The sequence below is a fragment of the Gossypium hirsutum genome, chromosome D07 (genome assembly GCF_007990345.1).
Source record: "Gossypium hirsutum isolate 1008001.06 chromosome D07, Gossypium_hirsutum_v2.1, whole genome shotgun sequence".
In the NCBI taxonomy this organism is placed as follows: domain Eukaryota; kingdom Viridiplantae; phylum Streptophyta; class Magnoliopsida; order Malvales; family Malvaceae; genus Gossypium; species Gossypium hirsutum.
In genome coordinates, this window is record NC_053443.1 from 56096911 (window position 1) to 56108285 (window position 11375).

The 11375-nt window shown below is 39.3% G+C and overlaps 1 protein-coding gene across 1 annotated transcript; it reads right to left on the bottom strand.

The window, feature by feature from the left end:
* Positions 1-6148: 6148 nt before the first annotated feature.
* LOC121219193 (myosin heavy chain, cardiac muscle isoform-like) lies at positions 6149-6859 on the bottom strand. The gene has a single exon (XM_041096889.1). It carries the CDS (start codon positions 6857-6859, stop codon positions 6149-6151), a length of 711 nt encoding a protein of 236 aa, XP_040952823.1.
* Between the last annotated feature and the right edge of the window lie 4516 nt (positions 6860-11375).

The window sequence follows — 11375 nt, forward strand, 5'->3', positions numbered from 1 at the left end:
CTTTTTATACAAAATTTCCCCATCAAGGACATAGTCAATGGCTAATCTCCTTAATGTCTTCTTATCATTTCTGTCGTATGGTCAGGGTACTCGCGACTCTTCACATATCGCAATATGTCATGGTACCAAGGGTGATCATCCTTTCCCTCTTCATTGTCAATGTTGCAACAATGGGCTGGAGCCTCATAGATGCTGATCTGGATAGGCTTCATATCTTCTAATTTGTTCACTTTAAACATGGAGGCTAAAGTGGCCAAAGCATCTGCCATCTGGTTTTCATCTCGTGGGAGGTAACTAAAGGTGACACTATCAAATTCCTCGATCAATTCCATAACCAATTTTCGATAGCGAACCAACTTCGGGTCTCTTGTTTCCCATTCCCCCTTGAGCTGGTAAATTACTAATGCAGAGTCCCCGTATACCTCTAGCACCTTAATTTCCGCTTTATGGCTGCCCGAATGCCCATAATGCAAGCTTCATACTCAGCCATATTATTTGTGCAGTCAAAGTCCAATTTGCTAGTGAAAGGATAATAATCTCCACTAGGGGACACGAGTACTGCCCCAATTCCGTTGCCTATAGCATTTGAAGCTCCGTCAAAACTCAACTTCCAAGGACCACCTTCTTGGAAATCTTTCTTTACGGTTGCGGCATACATCAAATCCTCATTTGGGAAATCGAAGTTCAATGGCTCATAATCATCGAGAGCCCTACTTGCTAGGAATTCCGCTATTGCACTCCCTTTGACCGCCTTCTGGTTCACATAGACTACGTCAAATTCAGATAGAAGAATTTGCCGTCGAGCCATTCTTCCATTCAGAGCGGCTGACTCCATCAAGTATTTCAGAGGGTCTAATTTGGAGATTAACCAGGTCGTATGGTACAACATGTACTGTCTCAGTCTCCGAGTTGTCCAAATTAAAGCACAACATAATTTCTCGATTGGCGAATATCTTGTTTCGCATTCGGTGAACTTCTTACTGAGATAGTAGATCGCTCTTTCCTTTCGTCCTGATTCGTCATGTTGACCAAGCACGCATCCCATGAAATTTTCAAATACTGCCAAATACAGTATGAGCGGTTTGTCTGGGCAGGGTGGCATCAGTACTGGGGCGTTGGATAAGTAATGTTTGACTTTTTCAAAAGTTTTTGACATTCCTCATCCCATACACCTGGATTATGTTTCTTGAGGAGGCGAAATATGGGGTCGCATTTCTCAGTTAGCTGTGAGATGAACCGAGCAATATAGTTCAGCCTTCCTAGAAAACCTCGAACCTCCTTTTGAGTGCGCGGCGGGGGTAATTCTTGTATTGCTCTTACTTTGTCAGGATCAATCTCAATTCCTCTTTCACTGACCACGAATCCAAGCAATTTTCCTGATCTGACCCCGAATGTGCATTTTGCTGGATTTAGCTTTAGCTGAAATTTCCTCAATCTCGTAAATAATTTCTTAAGGACCTGCACATGTTCCTTTTCTGTTTTAGATTTTGTAATCATGTCATCAACATAGACTTCTAACTCCTTATGCATCATGTCATGGAACAGTGTTACCATGGCCCTCTGATACGTTGCCCCTGCATTTTTCAACCCAAATGGCATCACCTTATAACAAAAAGTTCCCCATAGGGTTATGAACGTAGTTTTCCTCATATCCTCGGGATGCATCTTAATTTGGTTATATCCCGAGAAGCCATCCATGAAAGAAAACAGTGAATGTCCTGCTGTATTGTCTACCAAGGCGTCGATATGCGGCAAGGGAAAGTTATCTTTTGGGCTAGCCTTATTTAGATCTCTATAATCCACACACATTCGTACCTTCCCATCTTTCTTAGGGACAGGAACAATGTTAGCTACCCACTCGGAGCATTTGACCACCTTCAGGAACCCAGCGTCGAATTGCTTTTGCACCTCTTCTTTTATTTTTAACACGATATCAGGCCTCATTCTTCGGAGTTTTTGCTGAACTGGTTTGCAATCCTCCTTTATAGGAAGTCGGTGAACCACGATGTCAGTACTTAACCCCGGCATATCTTGGTATGACCATGCGAAGACATCTTTGAACTCTCGCAGCAATTCAATGAGGTCTTGTTTTACTTCTTCAGCTATGCGGGTACCAATCTTTAACACCTTTCCCTCTTCCAAGATCACTGTCTCTATCGTCTCTTCGTGGGGTAGAATCTGTTTCTCTTCCTGCTCTACCATTCTCAACAAGTCCAGAGATAGGTTGCAATCTGTGTTATCTTCAAAATCTTGAGATTCCTTTGGACACATATCTCGTTCAAAAAGATTTTCTAAGTCATAGTAGAGTCACTCATATCATTGATATCTTGGGACCTGTTATAGGTATCAAAGAATGTACAGGGAATGTATGAATTTAAGGATTCTTATTTAGTATGACCATGAATGTATGAAAAAAAGAATTTCAAAAGAATATATACTCAAAATGCGAAGATATATTTCATTGAAATCACAATGTCCACATATAAGCCTATTTCAGTTCACAAAAGTTTTCATTTTCTCTAGGCTTAGAACAATTAATGTTTTGAATATTACTCTGGAAAAGCTCTAAAAACTTCAGGCATTTCTTCCGCGGTCCAATTGTTTAAAACACTCCCAGGTTCAACGGGATAGATGCCTGACGTACTTCCTCCTTCAAATTCTTCTTCACATATGGCATTGATGCTTAAGTTTCTTAACATTTCCTCTGCGGTCTTCTTTCTTGGAGCCCTCAGTTCAGAATACATAGTTCCTCCCGACATGAATGTCTTGGATATGTGGGGAAAGCCATAGGTTCCCAGTCGACTTCTTTTCCGTTCAAACGCGCATTCCTTCTATCTTGTCTCTTTTCTAACTCTTTCCTTCTCTGTTTGGTATTTGGTTTAAATCCTAAACCAAAACGATCTTGTTTGTATTTCACTACTGGTGCCCCCATCCTTCCCTGAAGGCATCTTCCAAGTCCTCTTCCAGGCACAGCTCCTTTCCCAACTGTCGCTTGTAATCCCATCCTTGTGGCTTTAGACATGCTGGGCGTCGGAATCTTCTTTCCCCCTATGACAAAGGTTGCATTTACGAACTCCAAAGATCGAAAAGAACATTCAACTGCCTCGTCGTCTATTCCCAAATATGGTGTATCATTGGTTACCAATGCAATGATATCTTCCTCGGCGTCAATTGTAATTAACCGGCCTTCTATTACCAATTTTAACTTCTGGTGCAATGATGAAGGCACCGCCCCTGCCGAATGAATCCAGGGTCTTCCTAATAAGCAATTATATGACGGCTTGATATCCATCACTAGGAAGTCCACATCGTATGTATTTGGGCCAATTAAAAGAGGTACTTCTATTCTTCCTATCACCTTTCTTTCGGTACCATCAAACGCTCTCACTATATTTTGGCATGATCTCATGTGAGAGTTATCCACCGGTAACCTACTTAAGGTAGATAGGGGTAAAACATTCAAGGCTGATCCATTGTCAATTAGCACTCCAGCTAACATATACTCCCCGCAACGAGCAGTGATGTGTAATGCTTTGGTAGATCCTCTTCCCCTGGCGGTATTTCATCATCATTAAAAAGATGAAATTATCGGCATTGATATTATTAACCAAGCGGTCCAACTTATTCACCGAGATATCTTTAGTGACATAAATTTCATTTAGCACCTTAATCAACGCATTACGATGTATCTCTGAACTTATAAGCAACTCAATACGGAGATACGAGCCGGTTGCTTATGTAATTGTTCTACCACGCTGTACTCGCTATGTTTCAAGAATTTTAGAAATTCTTTGGCTTGATTTTCAGTTACCGGCTGATTGACACTCGATTCAATTTCGTCTGTTTTTGTTTTTCCTAGCTCAACTGCTAAAGCTTTTTCTTTTCCAGATTTCACTATCGCGTCTGCCGGATCATAGCGCTTTCCACTTCGTGTATAGAATCCTTCCTTCTTTTCTGAAGCATTTACCGAGCTCTCTTTTCCTGGAATCGTTACATTGCAATCGTAACTCCAAGGAACCTTTTTGTTATCCTTGTAAGGAAAGGATACAGGTTTTTGGATTATAACTTTTGGCCCTATTTGTATTCCAGATTCTTTGTTCATTGGCTTTGAAATGATAACCACTGGATGACGAAGCTCTTGGGTTCTCCTTGCAGATCCTTCTCCTGTAGCACAAACTTCTTCCTCTTTTAACCCTTTGATTTCTTCATAAAACTCCATTTCTTTGCTATCCATAAAGTTTTGCACCACGATTCCGAACTCGGTGCATTCCTGGATGTCATGATCTTCTTCTGCGTGGAACTCACAAAATCTCTTTGCTTGTTCAGGCCTTTCTATCGAATCTTGCTTGATAAGACCTCTTTTTACCATTTGTTTCCAAACCCATCCAAGAGGGGTTTTTATCTCTGCCACGTTGGCTTTGACTCTTCTTCCTTCATTCTCACTTATCGCGTTTACCCTATTATCGTCATGATTGGGCAACGGATTTTCTGCTACATTTGGCCCCGATGAGTCGCCAATCTTTACGATCCCCATATTGATAAGTTTCTCCACTAACTTCTTGAATGCAGTGCAGTTCTCAATCGAGTGCCCCTTAATCCCCGCGTGGTACTCGCATTGGGAGTTTGTGTCATACCATTTGGGGTACGGAGGTTGCATGGGTTTTAGGTAAAATGGAGATACCACATGTGCATCAAATAAATTCTGATACAATTCTTTATACGTCACCGGGATGGGTGTGAATTGAGGTCTTTCTATATTTGGCCTTGAATTGGACTCCCGTCTCGAAGAACCTTGCTGATTAGTGGTTGTTGCTCTGGCTTGTCCCACCGTGATTGATCTAGAATGGTCTTTGTTAAACATGCTTGTGTTATTTATCTCATGCTCTTTCTTTCTCGGTGCTGACCTTTTAGCACTTTCTCCTGCTTCTATCTTGCCACTCCTTATGGCATTTTCTATCATTTCTCCAAACATCACTATGTCTGAAAAGCTTTTGGTGGCACTACCCAGCATGTGATTGAGAAATGGAGCTTTCAAAGTATTGATAAAAAGCATGGTTATCTCTTTTTCTAAAAGTGGTGGTTGAACTTGTGCTGCTACCTCCCTCCATCTTCGAGCATACTGGCGAAAGCTCTCATTAGTTTTCTTTTCCATATTTTGCAATACAATTCGATCGGGTGCTATGTCCATCACATGTCTGTACTGTTTTATAAAGGCCTGCGCCAAATCTTTCCAAGAGTGGATTTCAGCTCGACTCAATTGATTGTACCATCTAGCCGCTGACCCGATCAAACTATCCTGAAAACAGTGAACCAACAACTGCTCGTTGTTGATGTACCCGGTCATTTTTCGGCAAAACATAGTGATATGAGCATCGGGACAACTTGTCCCGTCATATTTTTCAAACTCTGGCATTTTAAACTTAGGAGGGAGGATTAAATCAGGCACCAAGCTCAGATCTTTAGCGTCCATTCCTCGGTGGTAATCAGCACTTTCCATGGCCTTAAACTTTTCCTCCAGCCATTTACATCGGTCTTCCAATTGCTTTGACAGATCCACTTTCGTCTTTTCCACTTCTGCCACGTCATCGAGGTCAGGGACTATGAGATTGGTGGGATTCTCTCCGGAATTGTTACTTATTCCGATTGGAGGACTCGTTTGGAATTGTTGGGGTCTAATTGTAACAGAGGGTCTTTGTGGATACATTTTAGCTTGAGTATGCGCGTGCAGAGGGGTAAAGCCTGGAGGGTAAAGGGTTCATCACTATTTCCATCTTCAACATTAACAATAGGGTCCTTTCCCTTGTCTTTTCCTCCTTTCAACAGTTGCGTTAACTTTGCCATCATGTCGTCTTGGGATTCTCGCATCTCTTGCTGAATCTTTTCCAACCGCTCTTCTATCTGATCTTGCATATCTCTTTGGAGCTGCTCAAGTTTTTCTAGTCTTTGATCCATGTTTCTTGACTTCGCTCGAGTTCCGTAAGAGTGACGGTTTTCCAGGTTAACTGAAATAATTTTATTTAGTTAGGGTCTTTTAATGGTCATTAATGCATATAATGCAATGCATGAAATGAAAGCAAAAGGCGTTAATTCTAGTTCAATTTCATTATGAAAACTTTACTAGAAAATAAACTTTTTTACATAAGGTGGATTACATATACGACTTAGCCCTAAAACTCAAAATTCTAATCCTCCTAAGCAACGAGGCTAGCTCCTGTCCTCGACTCGACTCTAATTCGTACTTCACGCTTAACACATCAGCTTGTACTGCTAACGTCTGCAAGTGATCAGCCACCTCTCGGATTTGAAGCACGGCTTCTCCCATGATTTGATCTCTATCTCTTACTTGGTTCTGAAAGTAGTGCAACTGCTCAGTTTGACGATCTTCATTAGATCTCATGTGCTCAATCCGCATCTCGCAACTTCGCAATGCTGCTTCTAACTCTTCAATTCTTCGTTTCATCTCTTCAATTCTACTTAGGCTTGCTTTTAATTCCATCACAGAATTTCGATTTCGGTGCCGATTGAGAGATTCTTCTAACTCGGACACTCTATTTTCTAGTTCCCCTTTTTCTTTCTGATTCTCTGACAGACTTTTCTTTAAAGTCTCGTTCTGGGTTTGAACTTCTTGAAACCTCGTTTCCCATCTATCAGCTTTGTTCTTTTCTTCTTGAACTTCCTTGCGCCATTGTTCAGAAGTCTTTCCCAACCCGGCGGTTCTCATTGATGATCGCAACTTCTTGTAATCTGTTTTCAGACTGTCCAGATCTTCTTCAGCCCTAGCTTTTCCTTTTCTTAATCGCTCCATCTCGAGCTTCTGGACATCTACATCCAACCTTAAGTTTGTTTTTTCTTCCTCCATTTGCTCTATCTGTTTTTCCAACTCTGCATTTCTTCTTTCAAAATCTTGCTTCAAAATTTCTAGTTCAGAAGGGATGACCCGTAAGTGCTCCTCTATCGAATGACTGCCTTCGGGGCTTGATTTGGGGACATTGTCATTGATTCTTCTGACCCTCCATTCTTCATATTCGGGGTTGTCATTGGTCCTACAGCTAGTCACTTCATTTGGTGAGTCTGATTCCACGCATTGGATATCTCTCGAATCCTCTTTTTGTAGCCATCACCCCCATACGAGAATTCACACTCGGCCAGCCCCTGGGTTGCGGGTATAAACTGTCTTGATCTGTACTGTCTGAGCACTAATAACGGGGCATAGCCAATAGCTCCCCAGATTCCAAGCAAAGGGACCCAATCAAAACTACCGCATCGGTACAAAATTTCGTCTGGAAGTAACCACGGAGCTCTCCATTCAATGTCTTCTTCATGCAAGTTTTGAAGAATTGCCATCCATTTTTCCATTGAAATGTCGTCCCTTCTCGGTGTAGCTATCATCTCCTTTAGCGGCGAATAGTTTTCAGAGAAGACCCGATATGACACCTTATCCACTTTCCAAAAATGACTGTGGAACCACGCAAGTAACAACTGTGCACATCCAATGAACCTGCCTTCGCCCGCTCGCCGACAGGTACTCAATGATCTGAATGTCTCCGCTAAAATTGCTGGAACCGGGGTAACTCCTTTATCAAGGTGGTCGAACAAATCAGTAACCGCCTCATCAATATGCCCCAAAGCTCTAGGAAAGATAACTAAGCCATATATGCTTAGGGCGAAGATATCTACCCTCTTTTTTATATCCGGGTGCACCAAAGCCACATCTTTCAAACTCCTCCAAGAAATGCACTTGTTATCCCCTTTTTGTTTAATTCGGGCCGTAACCCACTGCTCACTCATGCCTGTTATGTTCATTAACCTTCTCAAAAAGGGTACATTTGCGGCTCTTGAGTAGATTCTGTCGACTTGACTCTTTGAACACCGAAGTAAAGCCATATATTCTTCTATCGTAGGCACCAAGTCAACTTTCCCGAACGAAAAACAACTATAGGCGGGATTCTAAAATTGTGCGAGAGCCCGGAATAGGTGCTTATCTACCTTCATATCTAGCAGGTACGGCAAGTCCCCGTAATGGGAATAAAACAACCGTCTGGCCTCCTCGTCCCAATGGTCCCAAATTCCTTTCAACTCTTGTAAATCGTTCTGGGTTATGCTGATGCGGGTAAAGTCCCATAGCTCTGATATATATCCTTCAGCCAAACTATCCCCTTTCTCTTGCTGTGTCGTTTCCGACCAAATTCGGACTGCCGCATTATCTTCCACCTTATCAAGAAACCTTCTTTCCATGATAAGCTTTCTTTCTAGAAACCGAATATGAACCAACGCCTTGAAATAATGAAATGCCATGCAGTTGAAATGTCATGCATCCAAAGTAAAACAACAAATATCAGTACCAGATGTAAACATATAATCCAAGACAATTCAAAAAGAATAAAAGCACATCAGGGTATCTACTAGGGTTTGGTGTAGTTCTACTTAAGGTGAGTTCCTAAGGTTTACTACACGGGGTTTGGTTCTAAAGCAAAGGTACCCGAACCAGCAGATTCCTCGATCTTCACCCATTATAGGCTCATATAGACCGAGTTCGGTTCAGGGGAATACATTTCCCTATGGCTGCACGGAGATGAAAATCTCACGAAGACATAGGTACGGATGTATCCCGAAAGCGATCCACTATCCTGCACGGAGGTGAAAACCTCACGAAGGAGTAGCTTCTCACTCCCACTTAAAAGGTGTGACCAACGGTCATGCAATGCAATGCAAAGATATAAAAGTTTAAAATACGAAACATGATGAAAACTATAGCTCAAAACAAATGAAATGCAATGAGAAGATCGTATATTTAAATCAAATTTTCAACTTTCGACAAAAAGACAAAAAATAATCAACTCGTGGCTTGACTCACTTATTTTGAAAAAGTCCCCACCGGAGTCGCCAAGCTGTTGACACCATTTTTTGGATGAAAACGGGGTCGACTTGGATTTTGAAAAAAAAGAATGAAAACGGGAGTCGCCACCAATCCTTTTTTGACGAGGTGTGATTGGGTCACCTCAAAAGGTGGTTGTTTTTAATAAATGATTTAATTTTATTAAAACAACGATTTTGGTCTACGAAATTCAGAAAAATGAGTTCGGGAGTCGGTTACGCACGAGGAAGGATTAGCACCCTCGATACGCCCAAAATTGGTACCTAGTTGATTAATTAGTGTCTTAGTGTCGAAAATTTGAAAACTTGAAAGAATTTAAAATACGATCCCTCTTTGTAAAGAAAATGCTCAAATGTTAAGGACCTTCTCGTCTCACAATATAAAATGTCACATCCAGTAAGTTAGGACACGACATCTTGAATTTTCGAGAACGAGCTTGCCTTTTATATAAAAATTCGTGTATTTCAAAAGGTTATTCAGTTAGTTAAGGTGAACGAGGAAAATCGAAACCCAGTAAGTTAGGGCACGTTTCCTCGAATTCCCAAACACCGAATATTGCCTTTACTTGCAAAAATCTTATTTCGAGGTAACGAAATGCCATACCGAGTAAGTTAGGGAACAACACCTCGTATCTCCGAGAATAAGCATTTTTCAAAACTCATGTCACGATTTAAAAGAGTATTCCGTTATTTAGGTTAAAGGAGAAAAATCGAAACCCAATAAGTTAGGGCACGATTGTCTCGAATTACCAAATACGGAATATTACTTTTATGAAAGAATTATTATTGGGTTGGATATAATGATAATAAGAATAATATTAAAGTAAAGTAAACAATAATACTATTTATAAATGTATATATATATGTATATAATAGAAATACACACTACTATATAATAATAATAAATATAGAAATACAAAAAGCAAATATAATAAAAATATTAAATTAAAGTAATAAAAATAATACTATATATAAAATATATATATACATAAAAATATACACTAATATATAATAGTAATAGTGATAGCAAAAATAATAAAAATATAAGTAATATTAATAATATATTAGAATACAAAAGTAAAGTAATAACAATAGGGGTGATAATAATAATAATACAAACAATAATACATATATATAATAATAGTAGTTAGAAATAAAAAATAATAAAAGTAACAATAATGATAGTAATAATATAAATAAATATGGAGAGGGCATATATAATATAATAATAATATAAAAAATAATATATACATGAGAAATAATAATAATATAAATAATAGTAAAAATAATAAAATAATAAAACAAAGCTCTCAACTCTCTTTCTCCCTCTTTTCTAAATCCGGCCGTTGGTCCGGCTTTGCTTCGGTCATGGACCCCCACGGGCCGCCATTGGCGCCACCGTACACGGCGGCCGGACCTCAAAAAACCTTTTTCGATAATGAAAATATGGGTAAGCTTCTTACTTTTATTTTTACTTTCGTATAAAAAAAACAAAATAAAATTGAAAGGAAAACAATAAACAAACAAAGAACTAAAGATAAGAATAGACAAAAGAAACCTCTTTTGCTTTGATTTTTGATTAATCTCCAAAAACTAGCCTTTCCAAGAAACAAAAATAACCTTTTTTACAAAAAAACACCTCCAAAAAACAAAAAAAACCTCCTCCAAAACAAAGAACAATCCTTCTCCAAAAAACCAAAAACCCACCTCTAAAAACAAAGTCTTGAATGGCTTTTATAGCCAAATTTTACGAGTGGAGTGGTTGGGGTGGTTTAGGTGGCCAAGGGTGGTGGAGTTGGTGGCTAAGGTGGGTGGCCAACAAAGGTGGTGGAGTAGGTGGCTAAGGTGGGTGGCCAACAAAGGTGGTGGAGTAGGTGGCCAAGGTTTTTATTTATTTATTTATTTATTTTTTGTGTTTGGGTTGGGATTAGGTTGGTTTAAGTTGGGCCAAAATTGGGCCTTTACAATATTCCTTGATTGTTTATATTCATTAGTGTATATTTAAATTTACGAATAATCAATTCGCGTTGTACATTATCATTCTATCACATTTTATCCACTTAAAAGGTTATGTTTCATGTCATTTAAGTATCAAAACCAATTTATTCAAAAAACTTTCAAGATAACACAAAGTTCGGTATTTGGAATCTTCGAAAGAATTGAGCCCTAACATATTGGGTTCCAATTTTCCTCGTCGAATCTAAATAATCGAGAATATCTCTTTAAATTAAAACATAAATAAAGAGCTCATTCTCGGGAATTCGATACGTTGTGTCCTAACGCATTGGATATGACATGTTGTTTTATCGAGACGAGGATTTTTCTAACAAATAAAAATAAAGGCAATATTCGATATTTAGGAATTTTGTGAAATCGAACCCTAAATTACTGGGTTTTGATTTTTTTTTACCCAAATAATCGGATATCCTTCTCAAATGCATAGATTTTAAAAGTCAAAAGATAAACTTAATTTCGAGGATTTAAAATGTTGCGCTCTAACT

Bases quoted from the DNA above. Each gene is read 5' to 3' on its own strand.
- LOC121219193 (XM_041096889.1), bottom strand. From the start codon at position 6,859: ATGGAGGAAGAAAAAACAAACTTAAGGTTGGATGTAGATGTCCAGAAG.